This window comes from Dermacentor albipictus, chromosome 9 (assembly GCF_038994185.2).
Source record: "Dermacentor albipictus isolate Rhodes 1998 colony chromosome 9, USDA_Dalb.pri_finalv2, whole genome shotgun sequence".
In the NCBI taxonomy this organism is placed as follows: domain Eukaryota; kingdom Metazoa; phylum Arthropoda; class Arachnida; order Ixodida; family Ixodidae; genus Dermacentor; species Dermacentor albipictus.
The window spans coordinates 54,374,938-54,400,678 of NC_091829.1; the positions used below are offsets into that span (position 1 = coordinate 54,374,938).

General features: G+C 46.8%; 2 protein-coding genes across 2 annotated transcripts; one reads left to right on the forward strand and one right to left on the reverse strand.

The window, feature by feature from the left end:
• Positions 1-1,531: 1,531 nt before the first annotated feature.
• LOC139049901 (protein LZIC-like) lies at positions 1,532-5,276 on the forward strand. The gene is made up of 2 exons (XM_070525776.1): positions 1,532-2,169; positions 4,737-5,276. Exons 1-2 carry the CDS (start codon positions 1,924-1,926, stop codon positions 5,064-5,066), a joined length of 576 nt encoding a protein of 191 aa, XP_070381877.1. The 5' UTR covers positions 1,532-1,923; the 3' UTR covers positions 5,067-5,276.
• A 15,116-nt stretch (positions 5,277-20,392) lies between these two features.
• On the reverse strand, positions 20,393-24,856 carry LOC139049899 (uncharacterized). Its single transcript, XM_070525774.1, has 3 exons — positions 24,407-24,856; positions 23,736-23,900; positions 20,393-21,203 (listed from the first exon to the last, which is right to left on the reverse strand). Exons 1-3 carry the CDS (start codon positions 24,412-24,414, stop codon positions 20,666-20,668), a joined length of 711 nt encoding a protein of 236 aa, XP_070381875.1. The 5' UTR covers positions 24,415-24,856; the 3' UTR covers positions 20,393-20,665.
• Positions 24,857-25,741: the final 885 nt, after the last annotated feature.

Below are 25,741 nucleotides of genomic sequence, written 5' to 3' on the forward strand. Positions count from 1 at the left end.
AGCACCTTTTCGACGGCCTGCCCAAAACGCTCGCCAAGTGCGGGGTGGGCTTGTTCGAAGCCAATGTTTTAAAAACGGCGGATAGTGATAGGGGGCTGAAACCAAACCAGCGGTATTTTTCTTTTCGTTTTGCAAACTAAATTAATTGGTATAATACATTACCTAACTTTCTACATATTCTCTTCTCCAAGAAAGTGCCAATACGAAAGTTGTAGATCACATTTAAAAATGGCAGACTGAAGTGTTTGCAACTAAGCGCCATTCATGTAGCTTCTTGTACTTGCCTTTAAATAAAGGCCTCGAAATACAAGAACAAGCGTATGACAGCGCCATTCTTTCGGCGCTTCCAGACGACCGATCAAGAAACGAAATCCGCTTGTCTCTGTAGCGCTATCCTGGACGGGCTTGGCGTTTCCGGTGGCCACATTATACGCGCCAGCAACTCTCGCTAGTAAGATGTGATCGAGAACGAATAGAAGAACCTGACAATTGCATTTTCCTTCCCGATATTAAACAGTTCTGCGGTCAACATTTACTCAAGCCCGAGCGCCCCTTTTTTTCCCCCGCAGTCTTCAATGATTAATGCTTTGGGCACGAGCCGGTTACAGCAGCTGCAGCCGAGGTCAACAGTTAAGGTGGACGGGTTCTGGCATGCCAAGCTCAGAAATGCATCCTCCTTGAGGTCGTTTCGAACTTTATTTACGCAGAAAATGGTTTTAAACTTCACCTACCGCTTTATCGACGCCTCCTCTTCCTTGATGAGAACGGAATTTGCCGTCTAGTGATTATCGCTTGGGCGCCCACTTTCATGTGTTTGTCGTGGACGATCTTCCTTCACGCACTTTCTATTTCGTTGATCTTGAGTCCGCGTCAGGCTTAGATAAAACAGCACAACGGCAAGAAAGAGCCAAACGGTGTGTCGCAAGCACAACTGGAGGGCCACAAAATACGCCATTTCTGACGGGTATGTTGTGAGCAGCCGTCAAAACAACCCGGGCGCACTTCACCCTTCCCCTACTTTTCTTTAGCTTACCCACAGGGTTATAGACTTCACAACTTGCGCACAGGGTGAACATAAACAGTGCTAAATGCGCAGATCAACTTGACGGCGCAGTGTTATCGTATCCGATTTAGCTATCGTTCGATATCGGGAAAACATAACAAGAGTTTGTATCTCAAGTTGAAGCGTAAGTTTTCTTCCCCATCGCTAAAGCTAAGTTATAGTTGGAACCAGTGGCCAGATCTCGCGATGGCACTTCGCCGTGACTGTACAGTGAGCGAATCCCTTCTCTCTAGACTTTTGAGCATTGTTAACGTCGACAAATTACAAAGGAGCTATGAAAGACGCCGGAGTTTAGAGTTCCAGATACACTATGCCTAGAATTGTGAGTATGTTAACAGTGCCATGACTGCTGCCGCACACACATTTCAAACTTACCGCCGAAAAAAAAAAAAACAGGCAACCATATGACGATGCAAGTCGCATAAACTCGTCTACATCTGTTAATCCTTCTGCCAAATTTTTGCTACGAAGTAACAGCTTTATAATATAACTAACGTTTAGTGAACACTGAACTACTACTTCTCTTTTAGTTAACGCCAAAATTCAGGAAGCACAATCCAATTTGAGGCGTAGTCCAATCCAGCCGAAGCTTATTTTCATCGCAGACAGCTCGCAGCTACTCATAGCATCGACCTCGGTCCCGTTATTGGCGTTGGTAAATTAAGCGCGTTACTAGACGGCTACCACACCCTCACTCTTTTCTCTTCCGGTTTTTCTCTCCGTCGACACACACAGGCGGCTTTTCTAGGGTTAACGCCCCTGAGTCGACTCGATTACTTCACGCGACGCCGCTCATCGTTTCTCTGCTTACTGCTACTCTGCCGGTTCTCTTTCGTGGACGATAACGAACAACGCACGCGATGGCGTCGCGCGGTCAAACCGAAACGAGCAAGCTGAAGGAACGGCTCGAAGAGCAGCTCGATCGGCTTATGGCACAGCTGGGCGACCTCGAAGAGTGCCGCGCCGAGCTCGACGAGGACGAGTACGAGGAGACCAAGCGCGAGACGCTAGAACAGCTGCGAGAGTTCCAGCTGTCTCTGGCCAAGATCGTCTCCGGAGACATGACTCTCGTGGACCAGCTGAGCGGCATGCAGCTCGCCATACAGGTGAGCCGAACGAGACGCGTACACGCAGGGTCGTCGGTTGAGAGTCGCCACAGCGCCGATCACACCAGTTTTATTATTGTCAGTTCACTTTACTGCACGACTTCCTGCGCTCACATTTTTGAAGGTAGCAGTGGTAGCAAGGCGCGCGCTGAGGCTAATTTGTTAGGATCCGTACTGAAAGAGGCGAAAAAGAGACAGACGTGTGAACAGACGACACAGGCGCTCATTCCGAGTTTCTCAGTTTGGTCGCCGATCGGCCACTCGGAACTCTGGAGTTCGCGACATTCGGACGCGAAATAACTTTTCTGCAACGCGAGGAGCGATACATTGTTCGTGCTGCGGCGTCGAGTAATGTGGTGCTCCGCGAGCCCACAGTCAAGCTATATTGCCAAGCATATATAGCACCCAGTTCACAAGCTAATTCAGACAAGTGCGGCTGTAAGCCCTGCACCGCTCTTCGCAACAAGCTTGATTAGTAAATGGGTGTTTTGTAGCTAAAACGTTGTCTGTGTCACGAGTGGAATGGGGAACGCAGCTTTGATGTGTTCTGGGCTCTGCATAGCTAACTCGGCGAGAGAGAGTTCGTAGCCTACAGTCAATGTCACAGCTGCGTTGGGAAGCACAGCGTTCAGTCCATTCAGACGAGTGTGACTGTGGCTGTACTTCGCTTTTCAGAGTACGCTTAGTAATGGAGTGTTTTGAAGCTCACCGACAGCATCACAAAAGAAGAGTCGCAACGAATTTAGCAAACTGCATACAACCATGTAATGGTTGCACCACATTGCAGCTATTAAGGAAGAAACAGCAAATGCTAATTTAGCAATTAACACGATGCAAATTGTGGGAGTATTTGCGCCGCAATTAAAGTAAGCACAAATGACAAGTTGTCCAGACTTCCTATCAGAGGTAACCGGCACATTGGGTGTGATAAACAAAATGGTTCAGGCACCTTATCTATTAGTCACAGCCACAGGTCAAATATCATGCAGTGTATATGCTAGAGTTGCTATAGTTGGTAACAGACTAAGAATTAAAAACAAGCTTTATCCACAAATACAGTGCACCTTCCCTTGACCTGTTAAAGAGAGCCGAGCTAGCCAGAGTCTGCTCACAGCTTAATGACTTCGCTCTGCTAATGTAAAAGCTGGGCTAATTGGAAAAGAAAAGCTCATTGTTTCAAGCTATATTATGTTTGGCTGAGCCGTGATATCAGGTGTTGTTTGGTAGCAATTACTCAGAGTAATTTGCACTAGCAGTTACATACATTCATGTACTCCATTTCTAACATTCTTTGGTCTTTTGAACATTCTTTAACATTGACAGTCTAATGCTAAAAATGAGCATGACATGAACTGCTGCACTTCTCGTTATGGCACAAAAAACAACTCTGACCTTTACAAACACTGTTCTCATGTTGAGCGCTCTACAAAGGAACGGTATTTATTGCTTAAAATATGTTTTTATTTTTTTCACACACTTTCAAAGCCTGGAGGCATTACAGAAAGAAGTGGGGTAAAAAGAAATGCAATAAAAAGAAACTCTAGGTTGGGGGTTCCTACCTTAATACATTGGAAAGGAGAAATCATTTTTCTCCGCAAACACTGAAATGAATTTGATAAGGTTTGTTACATTTAAAAAAGAAGTTAAGGTCTAGTATCTGTAGGAAGCGGAATCTTTTATTTAGGCAGTAGCTTTTTCATAAGGTGTGTTAAAAACTGCAGTATGCAAATTATCATGTTAGCAACTTTAACAGCAACTTTAACTCTGCAATAAAGAATGATATCAAAATTCTGGAAACTGCATTTAATAATGCATCTAAAGCAGAGAAAACTGGTATATTATATGCCCCTATGAATTATAACAAAAATTTGTGAACACGCCTTTTGCAAAACCGTTCTAATATTGTAACAAATCCGTGTAAGCTGTGACTTAATATACCTATCTCCTTTCACTGACAGGAAAGTATGTTAAACTAATGTTCGACATGCAAGTTTGTCAGTCAGTGCTAGTATGTACAGTGCTCAGCAATTGAAATGCGATACTCGGATCACATAGTGGCAGACACTTTTTACGCCGCCAGTGTGCGCTTGATCACCGAGGGGCCCAATGCTGTCGCAATACATCATAAAGGCTCTCACTTTCATGTGACAGCACCGGCTCGGTGGTGGAAAAAGCTCCAAGTATTGTGTTTCAATCGCTAAGCACTTTGCAGTGCTCTTAAGTTCAAATGCGAACAATTTCGAAATTGCTCCAGGCTTTCATGTTCACTTACATTTGTGACAGCAGCTGAATTCACACTCCAAAACGTACCCTGGTTTGTCCAAAACTACTCTATGTTTAGAAAGCCGCTACAGGACAATTACATGGCACACTCTTAGGTGATTATGCATAACAGACATTCGTTCCTGTTCACATCTTCATTTATGACCACCGTACACTGGTTACGTAACACTCATTGCTCAGATGCTGATGCGCTGTTCCTCACTTCAGCTTCTTTCATTCAATGGCACGTTTACTGCTATCCAATGTTTCACATTCACATGTGAACGTTTCACATTCCCCTTTAGGCGGCCATTAGCGACGCATTCCGGACGCCCGAGGTGATCAGGATGTTCGCCAAGAAGCAGCCAGACCAGCTACGCGAGCGCCTGTCACAGCTGCAGAGGGACGCCAAGATTGGCCGGCTCACCGAGGACGAGCTGGCACCGCAGAAGCTCGAGATCCTCGCCGCTCTCAAGAAGCTCAAGGCCAGCCTGCTTCCCGAAGAGGAGCACTACCTCGAGAAGCATGCTAGCAAGGCGCTGCTCGACTTTGACCAGGTCGGCGAAGACTCGGCGGATGCGAGCAGACTGCTTGACGTGGCAGGCTCCCAAATCAAGGCTGCTGCGCAGCGATGACTCTGGTTCTAGTCACAGTTCGCCCTTCTGGAATGCTGGCTTCCATTGTGTGTTCCTGTCTGTCGCATCGTCAGCAACTTTTGAGGTGTTGGTAATGATGGTGCACCTTTTGGTGAATCAAGCACCGATCCTAACTGTTGCAGCTGTCCCATGTCAATGACACAAGGTGTTGCATATAGTACAGATAAAGGAATTAAGTACGCTTGTGAATGCTACCCTTTTCATGGTTGCTGTTGCGCATGTCCGCTTCTTTCACACACCTTTGGCCGCTTTCCTTGCAACACTATAGGTGCAATGATGCAATTATTTTGCTATTTACCTAACAGTTCGCTATGAAAATTACTAGGCGGAACTCGGCTGCCCCAATCATTCAGCTACAATGAGAATGATTGCTAGTTACATGTATTTGTCTAATCTTCGTTCCTGCAGCTTATTATTATGTGCCTCTACTGGCCTAACTTTCCAAGCGATCATATCTTTCTGAACACACGAAGGCAATCAGGCTCTCAGCACATGCATAGTTATTGTGAATTGTTACATTTGTAACACAATACTTTGTCGACCATGATCTATTTGCAATGTCACAAAGTTTGGAGTCACGATAAAGTTAGATATATCCAAGTCCCAGCCATCATTCATCTGCTGGCTGATCCACAATACTTCCAGCTTCCATATGCATTTGTGTCATATTTCCCTCTAGTAACATTTGTATAAAAATTGTGGATCCCATGCACTGACAGAATCTATGTAAGCGAAGCTTTCTGTGCTGTTTGCTTTGATGATGATAATTAGCAGTGATGCTGATGGCAAGTGTTTAATTTATTTAACGTTTAGTCCAATATGAGAGTGCCGAGTTGATGTTAAGCATTGATTTGTATGCACCACTGCCCTTTGTCTGCATAGTACACAGAACACACAGGGAGACATTTGCTTGAGGCATTGTTGTGCGCCATTGTTCATAATCTCAGAGAGGGTTAAGCATTATCATTGCCTCGCATGGCACATCGCATCATGGCAGAAGTGTTAAATGATGGGACTGTAAGTACCAGAGCCATAATCTGATTATGAGGTACGCTGTAGTGGTGGACTAGATTAATTTTGACCCCTGGAGTCCTTCAACGAGCTCCTAAATCTAAGTACATTTGTATTTCGCCCCCATCAAAATGTAGCTGCCATTGTCGAGATCGAACTCGTGCCCTCGGGCTACGCCACAGTTACAAAGCCACCACGGCATGTGTACAAGTGTTGATTTGGCGTATGACCGCTTCTGTAGAGGCGCCTAGACGCTACGGTGCTTTAATGCAGCTTCGCATCTGCACGCCGTGCATCAGTTGTCAGCGTGACAAGTTTGCGTGCATTTTATTTCACATATAGCAGAAACGTACCATGTCGTACCTTGAACCTATACGTATTCAGCTCGTCCGCAACCACTGCCGTGTCTTGTAGTAGCGTTTTCTCACCTTTTCTCTCTCCTGCTCTCTCCCCATATATGGGAACTGAGAGCAAGGGTGGCAATTCACTCATTTCACAACTGCATCGGCTTTACCCATTCCCTGCCTCCTTTCCAGCCTCCTATCTACTGTTCTATCTACCTCCGTAATGCACTTCTGCAATGCATTTGCAGGGGTCACAGATAATTACAGCTATCAAGAGGTTGATGTGGTGACGCTCAGGCAGGTGCAGTGGGCATTGTGCACATGGGACACCATGGAAAGGTCGAAACAAGCTTCTTGCGGCGCCTTTCCTCTCTGCCACGCTCCTTCCATGTATATGCACACTCTGAACCCTCCCCCATGCGGCATGCGAGACAGCCACAGCAGCAGCAGTGGAAGAGTCAAAGAAAGCTTGCTTTTGAAAGCTTTCCACCATTAACAAAGGCTGGTGTCACAGCCGTCCTTACTCAATGAAGTTGTGTGGATATGCACAAATGAGATTACCAAATGTTAGATTCAGTTGCAAACAAGTTAAACCATCAACTCAGCCACATATGGTCATGTTCAGAAGGTGCAGTCGTATCATTGTCTAAGCCACAAAGGTGGAGCTTCCACTCCATTCCACAGGGACGTCCACATCACTTTTCTTTAAAATTTTACAGTACTATGCATGGCCAGTCACTGTGAACTGGCAAGATTATTATTTGTAGTTTAGTTTTTGTATAGGAAGGTACTGAAGGCCAGAATGTCATTGCCAATGTGCAACACTCGTTATACATTGCCGAGATATTTAAAAGCAGCATCGCATTATGTGATTATGTGTGATGGTCATTCTCTTTTGTACAAGATATCAAGCCTTGTAAAGGCCTGATAATCTTTATCAGGCGTTGATATTTATGTGTAATAAATCATAAATGTCCCGTTCTAATGGTGCTTGTGTAGTTCCATACAGTTGCCTCTAGTTTCTCTCCTTTTCAGATAGAAATAATCTTCACAGACTCGGAAATCTGTCTTTACAGCTGGAATGAGCTTGACGGTTCAGAGAGCAGTAGTGGCATTTATTTACTTTCACCAGATTCTGTTAATGCTTGTTATGAAAACAAGGATTAAAGGACTCTGGTTTCACTATGAGAAACGTTTACTTTTGTGAGCTTCTCATGATGTATCTGCTCGTATCTCAAACATATTGCACAGATAGTGCTCTATATCTACGCTACATGTAACTAGGCTTCTTACGCACTCCAAAATATTGTTCCAGTTGGCCAGTTGTTCCAGCTTTAAAAAAAATTCTGCAGTTTTACACACCAAAACCACAATCTCATGAGGAACTCTATAGTTGGGGGGCTTTGGATTAATTATGACCACCCATGAGTCATTAATGTGCACTCAATGCACGGTACACAAGTGTTTTTTGCATTCTGCCCTCAAAAGAATGCGGCCGCCGTGGTCATGATCAAACATGCGACATGCTTGCAGCACAAGTTCATAGCCAATGAGCTGCTGCACACTTCACGTGACCATCCCAATTCAGCCCCGAAAAATGGGTTCACTGGCTAAGATGCAACATAATCTTGGTTTTTATTTTCTAATTCCACACTCCAAAAACTTGGGCAGCTGGCTTTATACTATATGCCTGAACTTTTTTTTTCTGATGACAACGATAATTCAAAGTCGAGATTCCATCACTGCACATGATATGCCAGGTTATTCATTTTTACGAAAACTGACTTACTAAAGGTCTTCCATGGTAGATCTTGCACGCATGTCACGGTTGGAATACTTCGACACGGCCTGCAAGGCGCAAGTTGCCGAGTGACGTTAACGCTTTCATTACTGCACCTATAGAAATTGATCAATTCGATCAACAGTTTTTCTATGCGTTGTTGTTTCTGTGTAGGTTTGGGAATGTACAGCAAACTGTGTCCACCAACATGTTGCAGCATCAGCACCCCGGTGCGGTGACGCACACCCTACGCTTTTCCACATCTCGTGGTGGGGCGGGGGCAAACCTCAACACTTAAAGACGCCTAGCACATCGTTTGAGCGGAGCGAGTTACAGCTGACCGGTGATACCCTGGCGAGCCAAGAAGAGCCCGTCCAGCAAGTTTGTCGAGTATGGTCAGCAGAGTCCTGCAATGAGGACACCACCCACTCGGCCTCAGGAGCAACGACCTCGATGGTTGAAATAAATGTTCTCTCCCTCTCTACACGTTGTTAAACATTTCCGTTGGAATTCTTCTACTAGCAACATTATGCACCACCTGAAATGATGACTGAGCTTTAACTATTTGTCAGCTTTGAGAATCCTTGGCAGATTGGGGAATCTCTGAAAATAAAACTTCTACTGAAGGTACTGTCAAAACTAGCCTCAGGTGCTTGTAGCACGTTTTCACAAAAAAAAGACTCCAAAATTTGCACTTGGGTCAATTAGGCAACATACTTTTTAAGTGAAAGCAGTAGTGAAGAGACAGAAGCTTCTCACAGGTTGTCAATTTTCCAATGTGATGTATACGCTGTTTTAACAATGTCTCAAACGGTAGATGCTCATGAATGCATATTGTTTTGACAAATGTGTTTGACAAATATCAAGTGCAACCTTATTTTCCCCAGACTGGGTTGCTTTTATACATCAATGCTTCGACAGCATATGTACAAAGTATTACGCACAACCCTTCTTGTCACGTAGGGTGTTTACTCACACAAAAGTACGCAATAAATTCCAGACCGACCTTCAACCGAAGCTTGAATAGCTGTCATTCTCTTACATTTTGGACACCAACTGTACAGGAACTGAACAAAGCACGTGGAGGCTCCAACACCACTTGAACGCATGCTAGGCCACCTTGCTTGCAGAGAAATGTTGATCAAACGCAATTTTCGAGCATGAGGAGGCTTCACGCTCCCTCACCTGACAACCATGCACTGCTTCGTGAACCTAAAAATACAGTGAAAAACAAGCAAGGTGCATGCTGCAAGGAGTAAGAACAAATATTCCCTCTACAATAGGAACTTGCCCATTTTGACATTTCCGAAGCTACTGCCTTCCCACATAGTAAAAGCATTACTATAGGCTGTATTGACACCAACAAATAAATCTTCATGATAAATTTCTTTGCGTGATCTAACTCGCAAAAGTTGGGAACTAGGAGCCAGGTACACATTTTTTTTTGCTCTCAGTATTTACAATAAATATAGCAAATTATTATTTTTACTTGTGTTCCTTAAGGTGCTTCTTTGAAATTTCGCACAAACATTCTTACAAATTATCTGAGCAATTATTACTGCTATACATCCATCCAAAACACCAGTGATCAGGCTACAATTGAATGTATCGCACAGGGGTGTAGACAAGGGGGGGGGGGGGATGCGGGCTTATGGGGCTTCAGCCACACCCCCCAATTTTTGCGTGCTGTCATGCGCGCCCACGAAAGCAATCCCCAGCGCTGGAAATCACGCCAGATTTTGTCTAGCATGTCCTTTTCACGCTCGAAAAAACATTTTAGCGCGAACATTGCAAAATCAGGCTGGATTTCGCGGCAACACCCATGCACCAGGAGTCGCATATCGTAACACCAAGGAGCTCCATCCGAGCACAAAGTTCCAAAGGCGTGGCGGGCGGGCTTGTCGCGGGATTTCGCTGAGGCAACGAAATCTAGGGAGGGCTTGGATTTCAATTCTGAAACTTTATGGCTATAAAGTGCTAATAAACTTTTGATGCGAAAGGTGCATCGACATTTCCAAAGTTGTGCTTTAGATTTTCAGTTCCGTAACTTTGTGGGTTGAATGTTATAAACATTTGATGCCGAAGGTGCATTGACTTTTCTAAAGTCGTACAATAGAACCATACCACCATACAACGAGACACGCCAAATCACCGCACTATCAGACAAGTTGTACAGCGATTGCTTTGTGGTGGTGGAGCATTGTGGTGGCTCATTTGTGCCGTCATGTCAGAGAAAAGAATATGAACATTATTTTTTTTCACCTGCGCCAAAGCATCCATGTCAAGACACTAAAGCAAACAAAGGTAACTACGTTCTTATTTATTTTTCTACTTGGACTTTTATTCACAAAGACACATTGAGGCTCTTTTTTTTTCCTCGCTACCCGCAGGCTGCCGAACCAGCCAAAGCGCATGCGTTTTTCTCATGCTGCATTGACCACAGCGCGGCGCACTTCAATGCACATTCCGTTTTCCTCTGGCCGAGCGTATTTTCGTCTGGCAGAGTTTTGGACGCTTTCTGGGTAGCAGACGAGAAAAAGAAATAATGCATGGTCGCTCGCTGCCATTACTGCGGGGACTTGACGGATTGCAACGCGTTTGCTTGAGCGCAACCTCACCGGAAAATTTTGTCTCGCCGGTGTAGGATACCGAGAACTATGCGTATGATTCTCTGTGGACCAAGCGTCTCACATTTTCTTCAATATTCCTTCAGTAGCCACACTAGGTGACCAAAGTAGGCATTCGATTGTAGCCAACATGCTTTCCTTTCCATTATGTCATTTCGGTGCCCCCCGCGTCACCTAAGAAAAAGACATTGCTGCAGCCCAGCGAATTGTCACATGGTGAAAGTTCGATTTTGTTTCTTTTGCGGAAAGTAATTGACCACGGGATGCTTCAGTTGATGGATACTCTTATTATATTATTGCGATAGCAGTTACATGCATACTCCAGGTGCATTACTGCCGTCGCCCTCATGTTCTGTATAAACTCCAAAAGCGATAACATTGTGAACGCGCGCCGCGTGCTGCATATGCGAGTGAAAGCGTGGGGGGGGGGGGGGGGGGGGGCATGGGTGAGCCGACGATGGTGGCACAGTCTTGTGTGCGCAAGGGAGAAAAGTGGGGAGGAAGCGCACCGCCTTCCGTCGCGCACGATACATCAGGGAAAGTGGAGGGTGGGGGGGGGGGGGGCTATGATCTGCAAATCTGTGGTTGCGCAACATGTTTATTTGCCTTGGTCGACACATCATATATAGCGACTTTTTCTTAGATACATAGATTTATTGGAGACCTATACGTATATTTAAATACCTTGTTGCGAGGTTTTGTGTATATGTGCAGTGAACTTTGTTTCCAGTGACACTTTTTTGCCCTTTATCAAGCTGTATCTTCACATCTGTATATCCCATTGTATGTTTGCATTTCTAATGTACGAAGGCGAGTCAAATGAAAGTGAGCCAACCCACCCTGCACAATAATGGTTCGGTTCATTATCTGTGAGGCATGCGCATGGCACAGAGGCATCTCTCATTTACAAAACTGACACGCAGGTGTGAGGATCAAGGTTCTTTAATGCGCTCATACACTGGGTTGTTTTATTTAGTCTGTCAGGGCTAATTTTGTTAGCTTTTAACTAACCCTTACACACATACTCCCTTTTTCTGATGTATCAAATGTTTTTTTTTCTTAGTCTCTATTATTTTCGGCCTTGTTATTGTGCACTTGTCATTAATTTATTCTGAGTGTCTAACAATGTTACGATTTTTTATGTAACCACCATGTATGCCTTGTAACGGACCATCGGCCCAGTCGAGCTGTTTTTCCAACAGCTTTTAGCCTTTGGTATTCACCAGAACACTTGCATTTCTGGAAATAAAAGCTATTTCTATGTATCTATATCTAATCCGGTATCACAATGAGGGTGAGGACTTTTTATCTGCAATTGTTACCAAGGACGAATCATGGTGCCGCTACTATGAGCTTGAAACACGATGGCAAAGCTTACAGTGGAAACATTTAAATTCACTACCCCCAAGAATAGCAAAGGCCATCATTTCTGGCGGAAAGGTGTTGACTTTTTTTTCTATCGTCAGGGGCCATTATTCGTCGAATTTGCTAAATCACGAGAGACCATCGATCGTTTCCGATATTGTGAAAGGTCAGATCGGCTGCATGTCACAATTAAGAACAAATGACGTGGAAAATTGAGAAATGGGGTCACCTTGCTCCACGACAATGCCCGTCCCCACGTCGCTGATGAGGTTAATACAAGAATGGCAAAGCTCAAGTGGGAAACGCTGCAACATCCACCATACAGCCCACACGTGTCACCTTGCAACTTCCACATGATGGAGCATTTGAAAGAAATACCTCAAGGGAATCAAATTCATTTCGGACGATGACGTGAAATAGTCAGTTACAGACTTTTTGAAGCAGCAACCCAAGGAGTTTTACGAGACTGTAATCACGCGACTTGTTAGTTGGAGAAATGTCTAAATGCTCATGGAGACTACTTTTAAATAAAGTACCCCGTTTGTCATATACTCGCGTTGGCTCACTTTCATTGGACTCACCCATGTATATTTTGCAGAACTCTTGCTTTTTATATGTGCTCCCTGTTGCGACTATAATTTCGGAGCAATTGCAATACATGACCGGTGACAGCTGCTCCTGCGCAATACATTCTAGAAAAGCACAGGGTTGTTGACATTTTTCCCTGGTCTTTGCATATGTACAAAAATGTAAACAAGGTTCTTGAATGACAGAGAGAGAGAGAAAAGAGAGAGATGCAAATGAGAGATAGGCAGGGAGGCTAACAAAGTTTTATTAAAATATTTGTCCTAATTTCTTCATTTCACGGTCTTTACAATTTTCATAACAGCCACATACACCGCTTTGATGGTTTCAAACTGATATAGTTCTAAAGTTCGTGTGATACTTGCTTTACCTATTAAACATAACGAAAATATGGAAACATTGATATCAGTTATTTCGGGCACTATTTTTGAGACATACGAGTATTCTTTTATGAAAAAGTGCCTATTTTACTTGTCTTGACAGTGCATAGCGTTCAAGAATTCGTTTGCAGCATCTCTGGCAATGGCAACGCAGTTATTAATAATGTTTAATGTATTTGATCCCTCAACAATTTCTATGAGGAGGACGCCGAGCTGCAAAGTGAGCCCCTCCCCCCCCCCCCCCGAAAAAAATTTCTGGCTACGCCACTGGTATTGCAGTATATGTTGCAGCTCTTTGTCTTGAAATAAAACGTTAAAACATAAAAGCACAGAAAATTAGCACAATTCTACTCGCAACAAGAAAGTTAACTTACAAGATCTCATATAACTTTTATTTGATCACTTTAGAGCTCATGTTCCAATCGTACAGTTAAAATGATACAGTAATGATGCATCGTACCAATATAGCAGAAATCCTGTGGTTAGTGCTAATTTCTAGAAATATGTCCTCATAAATCTATGGCAAAATGAACTGGTGTTCCAGTTAACATTATCGACTATGTTAGAAATGGAGTTCTGATATAAGTTAGCCAGATCATCAATAAATTTTACCATAGATTTCAGGGAATAACAAGCCATCAGAAAAGCTGTGCAGTACTTGCACTATTAGATTTATTTTTCTTCCCCTCCCACTCTGCTGCAGGAACACCCGAAGGTGCCGTCAAACATTTGCGACTAAAGTGGCAAGATCAGTTCACAATATGGCTAAACCAAGCCAACTGCAATGATTATATATACACGGTAGGAGTTTTGTTTATTGTGCTAGACTGAAACATGCCAACGCCAGTTTTTTTTTTTAAAGCCCACCTTTAATGCTTTGCTTCGTGAATTAAAAAAAAATGCAGACCTTGAGCGCAAAAAGGCAGCGCTTCCAAACAACACTAGGCTGTTAAGAGGTGTTGCATAGGAACACTGAACTAAACATTGTCGCCATGGAAACTAAACTAGTCACGCATGCCTCAACAACTTCACAGCTTCGGTGCTCCTGCCCTTACCACTTTGACACACAAACAAATTTTTTTCGACGTTGGGTACTCAAGGTAATGCACAACTGCCTGCCGTGACAAAGACCGCTTCACTTGCTGCCCAAATATGTCAAATTTGCAAGACCTTCACTCGTTCTACAAAGACAGAAGAGTTTGCGACAATGATACACACCGTTAAGTGGTGGACAGTGATCTTCACTGTACAATGAAAGTCATGCACGGTGCATCCAAGTCTCACATTTGCACACGCTTGTGCGAAAGTCTTCTTTTTCACGGCACCACTGTCCGCAAAAGAGTCGTGGAATCAGTTTGTATTTTAGGTGTCGTGTACGGTGCTTCAAAAGGTACATTAACACACCCACATAAGTCCAGGCTGTGCCTTCCGTGGAAGCGGGGAGAACTGCCGCTACTGCAACACTGCTTGAGTGAACAAATGTCACTGCCAGGCCGAAAACAACTGCGCCAGTTCTAATCAAAGGCTGCCGAAAAGGTTCTTGTATTGACTTGGGCTACACGATGCATGCTACTAAATGGCAATCTAAAAGCAATACGCCCCGAATGTGGGCACCCGTTTCTAGAAGGTAGCACTTTAGGAACTGCATGCGAATCGCTCCTGTGTTACATACCAGAAAATTCTATGCCTCTGCATTGAACAGGAATCGCAACCTTGCAGAAGTTCTTGCTGACCTTATTTTCTCGCAGGGGATAAAGGAACGAAAAGAAAAAAGAAAGGTTATTTCACCAAAATGGAAAGATCAGTACTGTTGAATTACAGTCACAACATATTAAAGTAAAGCTGGCAGAATCATATAACCAGGCGTTTCTTCATGCCATGACAAACTTGCTTCGTCTTGCTTTTGTACCAGTCATGAACAACCACAGCATCTTACGCACATTGCTGAAGAATGTTGAGGAAAAGCTCGAGTCCAACTCTGCTCCGCCCAAATTCTGGAACACCGTGCGAAGGAAAAACAAAACTCATCACATTCAATGCAGATTCTTCCGGAATGTTGTCACCTGCAAGGCCTTTTAAGAAATACCTGGGACCTATGCACTCAGAAACTCGACTACGTGGAAATACACTGTGACATCGTGCAGCCTGTTTCAACTTACAGGCGTGCTAAGTCTCTGGCATAGGACACTAATCGCTGAGGACACTGTCCTTGCACAGTCTTTAAGTGGGGCTTCTTCGGTATAACTTCTGCACATGCAAGTTCCTGCACAGTGCTTATGTGCGAGCTTCGAGAGAGCGACGCAAAAGTATGGATTGGACAAAAAAAAAGAGAGAGAGAGAGGTCCGCACGATAAAAGGATACATTCACGTGCTTTGGTCAAGGCAAACGAGTCATCGCACATTATCACACTTTTTAAACTCCGCACTGCGACCACAGTGTACCACAAAAGAGGCATAATGCCTGGCTTAGTACTCTTCGTCAGAAGAATTCACCCCTTGCGTCGTTGGCACAGGCTTTTTTGTCCGATTCCTTCGCAATGCATTTTCTCGCACGTGATGGCCCGACAGAGATGTGCCAGGGTGGTCTCCAACAGCGGCAGATCGAGCAGGTAAAGAGGGGCCGCCGCTCACTGCTTTGGCTGGCGCTGCCCCGACACTTCGAGGTGGCCGCCCCCTTGACCGCTTACGTCGGATCATGGCCGCTCTCCGCTGCAGGCGCTGCGCTGCCCTGTCCACCCCACCGTCGTCGGAGTCTGTGTCACTTGCCGTTAACGTGTCCGAACTGCTGGACCACAACTGGAGCAAGCGTCTCTTTCGAGGCATGGGCTTGCACCTCCGGGCAGGCTGCTGCAAGGGCGTAGTCGACACCGCCGCCGCAACCGTGGCTGGTGCGGTGGTGCGGCGCTCTGTATCTCCTTCGTCCGAGGAAGACAATTCGATGACAATTGGCGTCCTCGACCGCGCCGGCACTGCAGGCCTGACCGAGCTCACTATCATGCAGTCCGAGTTGTCCGATTCCGTCTCCACCAAATTGACCGTCGCATTGTGGTGCTGAGCGGCTCGACCTGGTTGGGAAAGGAAGTTCACTTGAGGAGACGCTGTGGACACAGCTTTGGACCACCTTTCTGCAAGGTGTTACAGCTTTACCCAATCACTTCACCTAACTTTGTTGCCTGATATTTTTGAAAAGCAGAGAATTAACAGCAGCACACTAAACAGGAACGGATAGTGAGATGGCGCTGATGGAACGAGAACAACTGTGGGAAGTGGTGGTTTCTCCTCCGCCTTCACTCCTCCTCGTTTCCCTCTCTTTCACGCTCTCTCCTCGACCGTGGTGCCACCTACACTGCTCGAGCGTAGCAACGGCGCCAACATGCGCTCCTCGCCGCTCCGTAGACGGTTTTCGAGCGAAAATGGCGCTGAAGCAAGGCGCGAGGGCCCACGTGATGCTATTAGGGTAATAGCGACGCGGCGTCGGCCTCGGACAGAGCGCGCGAGAAGGAGGCGGCATTCTTCAAAGCGTGGCGCTACTTTACGAAGTTTAAAGGGCTTTAGGATTGCCGGGTGAGCGGAGACTAAACGTGAGTGGCCGGATTGGTAGCGCCACATGGTGACGCAGAGCTAATATTGCAGTAATAACCAGGTATACCCTGCTTCGCTGCTGGTTCATATTATCGGCAGCGGCGTAATCACGACCACGCCGCTGCTGAACATTTACACCAGCGGCAAAGTAGAATACTACACATTTATGACTCCACCCACCCGGCGATTTGCCTAATCCACCTCCGCATACCAGAAAACCGGACTCGCCAAAGCTGTCCGTTATCCTATTCACGTTCCCCTTTAGCTCCAAGGAAGACGCAACGCCACATACACTTTAGCTTGGAAAAATCCGCAATATGTTCGCATAAACACTTGCAGCCACACCCACAATGGCCACACTACACTAATCGGACACGCCCGCGCATATCATCGCGCGATTCCTTTTCCCCTCCCTCCACATACACACATTCTGACGGGCTCGAGAAAAAGCAAGAAAACAAATATAGCTCGTGTACCCAGATCTAACAGCTCGTTAAATAAACCTCAGGTGGTAAAACATTGTAGTCCTCCACTGCGGTGTTCCGCACAATGCAATCATGGTTTTTTGAACGCAAAACCTCGCAATGTATTCGAGGATTGTAGCAGCAGAACTTAAGGGACACGGACACAGAATGGACGACTAGACGAGGACGCAGCAGCTCTAGACGTTCCTGCTGTTGTCCGTGTCCCTCAAGTTCTGCTGCTACAATCCTCGCAGAATGAATCAACTAACACCCTTTTGACTCTCAATGTAATTGCGACGCATGCGGAACCACGCGATTTAATGTAGCCTCACAGAAGCCATCAGACTTTCCGTGGTCACTGCCATTGCAAATGTAAGGAGTTCCGTGTTCCGTGTTGTCCAACAGGATTGTCGTGATGAAGTCCGGCGAGATACAAGAAGTCGGTGTCCCCGCCGACCTTCTGCGGAATCACAAGTCCGCATTCTACGCCATGGCCCGAGAAGCAGGCTTGGGCAGCGAAGACCGGAGTTCCGGCTTCGAGCACCGGTCGTCGAAGCAGTCTTCGTCCGGGCACTGAAGACAACGCGCGTCCGACCTTGCGCGACAATAAATACCTGAAATGCCGTTCTCGTTTGCTGTGGAAATCCAGTAGTCAATTATGCCTTAAGGGCAAGTCTTTATCGCAATAAAAAAAAATCCAGTAGTCTCGGCGTTTTTGCAAGACAATCCCGTTTTAGGAAAGAGATTATCTAGTTACGGAGACGTGGCTTTACGCAGGTTTTTTAGACAACGTGAAGACAGTAACACAGAGGCGAATTTAATTCGCTACAAACCTAAATGGTCGGTAGCGAATGACGTTAATATCGTTCTTGGTAGGCATAAAATGCACTATAGAAGGATACAACTTTTAAAAAAAAAACAGCAGTTTGCAACCAAGGCACACGGACCGCGCGGGATTGTTACTCCGCCAGCCAATCACAAAAGCAAACAAAATCGTCGCCATGCGACCATTTCAAGATGGCGTCGTACTTGATACCTCCGGAGCGTCTGCTGTTCTTTAAGTCTTTTCATCGGCGGAGGTGATGAGGTGTGCAAGATACACGGACAGACAGTATGGAGTCCAAGCTTTTCACTCTTCAAAAGTCGGCGGCACAGTTTATTTCACTGCTGACCCCGTTTTACTCGTGAAACGTCACTACCAACTGAAGTGCAGCTTGACAATAAATAGTTTCAGCGAAGCATGCCTTTTATTTCAGTTCAGCGAAGAATTAGGCTTTCGCCGTTCCACTATGATAGACAAGTGAAAGCGTACAAAATTACACGCTTATAAGTTTATTTCTGTGGTAACCGCCTTATTTAGGTAACAGGGAAAGTTTGAAGTCCGAACTATTTGCAGCCTCGCGGAGGAACGGTGGCTGGCGGTTCCGAGGGCGTGGGCGGGGCCTCACTGCAGACTTGAGTTGTATCCGACTATAGGCGGTTGCGAGTTCGTAAGGAATCAATTCTGATGTGGCGCTGAATTCGGAATTCCAAACCGCTTTCATTCATGTGCCGAATGAGTTATGGGAAATTTCAGCCCTATTTTAACCGATGCGCGCGGCGTGAAATCAAATAGAGCTACTTTTGAGTCAAACAATGAACGGTCATTTGGCCTAAAAGCTACACAAGTAGTTTGACTATGGCCCACAAGACCTTGCAAGGCAGTAGCCCCAGGGAACTATTAACAAGACTCATGTAAACACTAGGAAAGTCTACGTACTCTCAGTATTCTCAGGTGAGAGAGAGAAACGACTTCATGTCGCCTGCAGAACTACACCATGACTAGATGACGCCGTGAAGCGGGCCCTGACGTCTTCTCCGGGGGCGGTCTCTACTCAACTCCAGCGCGTGTTACTCCCGCGGTCGGTTGCCCTGAGGAGCAACGTTCCGTCGGTTTCGCTCGGCCTTTGTCTTTCAAGAGCCGCCGAGACCTGCTGGACGGCCCAGGTTTGGCTTTCGTGGTCGTAGCATTCCGCCGCAGCCGCGAGTCGCGGCGGAATCATACTTGTCGAAGCCTCACTGGGGAACTTGGTGCAATCCCATAGGATGTGCGTCAGGGTGGCCCTCTCCCGCTGGCACACGCGGCACACATCACTCACATACAATTTCGGGTATAATTTCAGGTAAAATCTTGCGGACTTCGCGGTAATGGCAGTGTGTATTTCAGTTGAGTTTGCGTTCCGCAGTTGTTTCTGCAGTGTGCCTCCTTCAGACCCCTTATTTGTCAGGTGAAGCTAACCCAACCTGTCCTACATTAGGCATAAACTTGCGTCATTCCTGCCGAAAAGCAGCCATACCATGACATCAGCACAATCGCGCGGGATGTCAATACATGCATTATCTCGCCTGCTTATTCCGTGCTATACAACTTGCAAGTTAACGCGGCTACGTGCAGTTGGCGTTGCTGAAGCTCGATCGCCCACATAAGGTTGTCTTGCCGGGGAACGTAGCGTGGCGTTAAACGCGATAACCATAAACTACTAAACAGCGAAACAAACAACTCGAAGCTCTCCTTCGGCTTCGCACTTTTGACTTCCTTTCTCCACATGCGTCTTACGAGCTGCTCAAGAACAACGAACATGCGAGATTTTTTTTTTCTTGTGCTACCTCTGCCCACTCTGCAACGTACCCGACACTCTGGCATACTTGCTCCTGGAATGCCCGTGGCATGAAGGCAGCGAAATGCAACCAGAGACGCACGCAAAACGAGCAATAGAAGCAGACGACCTATTCGAAACGTGGGAGGCCAAACTATCCCTCGGGGACCTGGAAGACCAACGACAACTCGTTGCCAGGGCCAAGAGGGCAGTCGAAGCCAGAGGGTTCCTGGACTATAAGGAGCCTTCCCACCTCAGGGTGATACCAGTCCTCGCTCGGAACACTGTTTCGTATAATAAACGTTTCTCTCTCTCTCTCTCTCTCTGTACACGGTTTGTGTCCCTACCCCCACTCCAGGCTTTCAATTGTTGTAGAAGAGCATGAGTCACCGAAAAGCTTGCGCAACCGCACTTCTAATACCAGGCCCGAGGGCTGGGAAACAGGTATAGTTAGTGGTGCGAAAGCCCATCACGGCAGATGCGAGTAGAACTGGCGCGAGTGTACAAGAAAATGGAGGCTGACAAGAATAGTTAGGAAGTCAGATGCGTTTATACGTACAATAGGGCACGCAGTCACAAAATGCAAAAAGCGTAAAATATACTAAAAAGAGAAGGGGCGGGGGAGGTAATCGAACATAAGCCGCGACTCGGCAAGCCATCGCAGCTCATAGTTTTTACAAAAATCGTATAGAAAGCTATAGTCTCCACGTGACAACAAATTTCAGGGTGCTAATAAGCTCCTTTGTCCAACACGGACGGCGTCTCCTATAGTGTTCCGAAGCAGGAAACGATTCCAATGCATGTCTACGAAGAAGAGTCGTCTCCCGACTGCTGGCCCGGATCGCCCGTCGCGGCGCAAGCAGACGACGCAATCGGGCGCGTTGACGCCCAAGCCGACCTCGCCGTCTCGTCGAACAATCCGGCAAACGAAGGCGCGGGATGGTCCACCTGCATGGGGGCGCCACTGGGTCCACCGGCGTCATCGCCGCCCTGGTGGACGTCGACGTCGTCGTCGTCCTCCTCGCTTCCGAGGTCGCTGAGGCTCAGCCTGGCCAGCGCTTGGCTCTGTCGGGACACCTCCTCGTGCGAGCGGCGGCGGCGAGGCATGCCCGAAACGGTGGCCGTCACCGCTGCCGTCCTGCGCTGCATTCGCGCCGTCTTGGCGGGTCGGGAGTCGGGACCCAACCTCTTCACGGGGCTCGGCCTGGCGCCCGAAGAAGAGCCGGCCTCCTGCCAGTCCAGCTCCGATATCCAGGCCGGCCGCCGAGTGTCACCGCCTCTGGGTGAGAGCGGAGGCGGCTGAGGCTCCGCACCGCCGCCTTGTCGCTTGGTGCTCAATAGCCTATGCAGAAATTAAAAAAAAAAGCGGGGAAAACAACAGCTATTCTTTCCGTACGACGAAGTGAGGAACCGCGTGCAAACCGGCCTTACACGTACGACGAACCTCGTCAAGGCATATATATATACATTCGCCAATCTTGATGGCCGGAAACACTGAAGTGTCATCCATGCCTCTGGGTAAGCAGGCACAACGTTCTGTCGAACGTCTGTCGAAGTCTCGTAGTTTGTACAGCCCACGCAGCCGCATTTGCTGATCGCGGTGTATCGAGTGACAAAACTATAGGGCCAGAAAATGGAAAATGATCATACGATATATTGCGAAATAATGCAATTTTCTTGCAAGTAATTTACCATATTAAATGCGGAATGTACGTTTTACCTTCCTTTTTCTATTTTACAATACATTAACTTCTCGCCAGTGCAAGTGCCACATGAATTAGCGGGCGCATGTAAAATCGCTTGCTGCTTTTATGTCGTGCAGAATGGCGCTTCTGGCGTATAGGCGCGCCGTCTTGTCCCGTGGTCGTTATTTCGTTGCGTGTTTGTTCAATCAGTGGCCGTGTGCTTCACCCCGAATTTCGCATGATTTCCGCACCCCGAATTTCGTTTCAACCCGAATTTCGCATTTCACGGCAAATGCTAATACGGTGTGTTAAGCATCGTGCATCTGTACGCTGCTGCATCGGACGTGCTGCGTCCGATGCAGCACGTCATCGTGAAAAATCACATTTTCACGTGCTGACGTCATCGTCAGCACGTGAAAAATGCAGAACGTTACAGACACATCGCCTAGTGTTCGTTAACTCCCTACAACTTGCGAATGCACTACAGGAAGTAAAACAGGTAGGTTAGAAATGCGTTTTAAGTAATATGACGCAACGCTGCCTCGCCTGATAACGGTTGATGTGCAGTAAGGTTTTTGCGCAGAAGTGTATTGAAATAATATTCGCAATAGGACTCGCGTAGATTTTTGTTATGTGGCTGTGTTTGCCGGGCCACTCGCCAACCATAACTTTTCATCCACGAAACATGATTACTTGGTTCTGTCATGTATATTCGGTGTTATCGTTAGGCGAATAGCTCGTTTCTAATCCTCTCTGACACTCATTTATCTCTATATATTCCCTTGTATTCTTAAGTAAAAAAGCATGGTTTAAGACACGCTCGCGAGTTGGCAAGGTGAAAGGAACAGAAGAAAAAAAAATAAGGTTGTGTACCGGTCGAAAACGGCGGACTTCAAGGAAATTTAAACGTAGGCGCCAAGGCGCATAAAGTTATGATCAGACTTTCACCTCCAGTCGTGACGTACAAATGAAGTTGCTACACACCGCCATTTTCTACACACTTGGGCTCCTATGGAATACTATGTAATGCATAGCAGCGCTTCAAGGAATTAAATGCTTAAAAAGAAAGGAGTAAAGCGAAACAGAAAAGGCGCTAAACTTCAATTGTATTCCGAGAACGGTGTCAGAAGATAACAAACGCACATGCGTGCTACAGTACTTAAAAAAAATCGTAGCAGCCTGTAAAACAGCTTGATCTCATGCCCAAAGAAGATAAGCAGGAGTGTCGCTGAGGAAGTTCGTGATGTAAAAGGTCTCCTACAGCTCTCGCACCAACAGATAGTTCTGCCAATTATCTTGGTCCCACGAAGCCGTGGGTCCCATTGGCAGGCAATGATAGTGCATGATCCCGAGCTCGGTCATTGACACAACATCCAGTTTGACGTACCCGTCCCTTCCCCCGCGACAGTATTACTCCACATACGACGCCAGTCGCCCATTTCACGAAATGTGTGGCGGGCTTCTGGCATCACATCGGCACCACGCACGTTGGCTACGCCGTGCCTATTTGTGACTAAGATTAAATTTTAATTATATTATGGGCTTTTACGCACCAAAACCACTTCCCGATTATGAGGCACGCCGTAGTGGGGGACTCCGGAAATTCTGATCACCTGGGGTTCCTTAACGTGCACCTAAATCGAAGTACACGGGTGTTTTTCGCATTTCGCCCCCATCGAAATGCGGCCGCCGTGGCCGGGATTCGATCCCGCGACCTCGTGCTTTGTGACTAAGATTGTGGGAGGGCCCTGGACATGCGGCACTACAGCAGGCTTGCGTCCTCCTTAAACAGAGCTGGTAAACTCTTGCTTAACACCCTTTATCATTTGGAGGAGGATTTCCGAGACCGCTCCCGTAGAACGGGCTCTCATACCCGACTGTAACTAGCCCCGCCAATTGGCTACCGGAACTAGCCGGCATGGTACGAGAACAGAACTTCATATAGGAGCAGATTGTCATGCTGCAATATAGCATCGGCCCCTGCCAGCAAAGATGTACATACCGTGAAGCCTGCACGTACGAGAAGCACAGAAACATAGGCCTGCTCATTGTAGAGTAAAAGGCCAGAGGCACGTCATTCAGGCCGACCTCTCTCCACCTCTCTGCCAATAAAGTTCCTCTTTTGGTAGTGCTATGACGGCGAACATAAACAAACAACCCTTTTTTTTTTTCAACAGCGGCAAACTAACCTTTTGACGGGGCTCTGCTTGGGCGTGGTGCCTGGGGAAGGGCCGCCCGCGGAAAGGTCCCGCTCCGTGAGCCAGCTGCGCAGCGGGTATTCGGCCGTCTTAGCTGACAGCCTCGACCGCGGGGGGCGTGGTTTCTTACCGTCGCCATCTTGAGAGGGGGACACCCTGCGTCAAAGAGCGGCGCGGCTATAGTACATCTTTACACGCCGCATGCGTCGCGGTGACCATGGCAGTAGAATAAACATCTCTCAAATGTTAGCGAAAGACTAGAAGCACGGGCAGCTAGTAAGCGACAAAAATCGGTGTTCACAGAAGTACATAGCCCTCGGCATGCTTCCTTATGCGCGCTGAAACGCAGCAGACAAATTTAGACACGATATGAGGACAGTTGTCTACATAACGAAGTCCGACTATAACTTGCACCGTCTATCGGTTGTGCGATTTGTGGGCGATCTGTGCTAGCGCAGGCGTTAAACTTTAAGTGGCTTATTGGCTGGCCATAGTCTAGCTTACACATTAAAGGACGGAGGCTAAGCTATCAGCGCCAATTACAGTAAAGCGTAAGTGGCACGCGCTGCCTAAGAAGAAAAACAACACTCACTACACCAGCCTAACGAGAAAGGCTTGAAAGCTGGGTAACCCTTCTCATATACCACGGGGAAACTACTTACTTTGTCATAGGGAGGCAGTAATGTTTCCGACGCAGGTGTTCTTCAGCTAAGTGTTGGGCTACATGCGGCGACACCAACAGGTCTGGCTCTGCAGTCTACAGTGTGCCCGTCGCGGTCGAGCTGCTCGAGAATTACAGTTGCATCACTGCTTGCTTGGCTCAGATTTAAAATATACTTGCGTAGACGCCTCCAACAGTGCTGAGTTACCGCTCTGGGCATGACCGACGGCGTCGAACACAATCGCAGTTCATCTGGAAAAATTACTCTCCGATTTGAGCGGGGATCCTCAAATTCTTTTAGTTATCTCGCGACGTTTGCCTCCTTGCCACTGCACACGCATGTTCACCATGCCATCATTGCGATAAACGGGCAACCGTCGCCACAGTCGGTCACGTGGCTTCTGAGCGCAGTGTATCGCGTTCGCACAGAATGAAGTATGCGTCGAGAGCGAAACCTCGCAGTGAATACGAGTTTTTACGGTTTGGCGCCAAGATTCATGTCAGGCGCACACAACTAGATTCCGCCGTGTAAGAACATGCAGGACGGTGACAATGGACGCTTAGTGCTACCAGATGGCGTTCGCAGCTGCGGGCACAAAGCTGCAGCATTCTGAGTGTTCTCGCAGCAACGAATCGTGGCCTCCGAGATTGGCGCGACAATGCTATCTTAACATCTCGGAAGTGGTGCACTGCAGACGATACGTCCTAAGTGCATAGGCCTCGCGATCTCACTTGCTACATTTCGTAGATTAATATACGTGGCGCCAAATAAACAATTTAAAAGTTAATTAGCATCACACGGTAATTAATCAATTAAACACATTGAGTTCTCCTAGAAGCAATGGCCGCCTCATCTGGTAATTTAGATCAAGGGTTAGAACTGTGCTGTCTGCCACAGACCATTTTTTTTTTTAATTTAGGTGCAGCTAAAGAAGAACAACACTGTTCGAACACCCTGAAAGAACACCAGGACAGCCCTCGCCGCTTTCTCCTCTCCACCCGTCCCCACCTTTCATAACTCGTTTCCAACTTCCCACCCTCCCTGCCCTGCACCTTGGAGAGAGCTGTACCGCTTTCCACCGCAAGCGTTACACCCGACACTGTTGCCACAACATGTAAGACACGCAACCCACGTTGACGGTTCCAGTCATCTGAACCCAGCGCCACAACAGCACCGAAGTTGGGCTCCGCATACGAGAACTCTACCAAGGAGTCGTTTACAAATAAAGTTGCTCTTTTCTTTTATCTCCGCCGTCACTTTACATAGTTTTGCATAGCTGCTCTGTGGATTGTGGCGTCTAGAACATATCATGCAAATGCTTTTGATATGGATGTA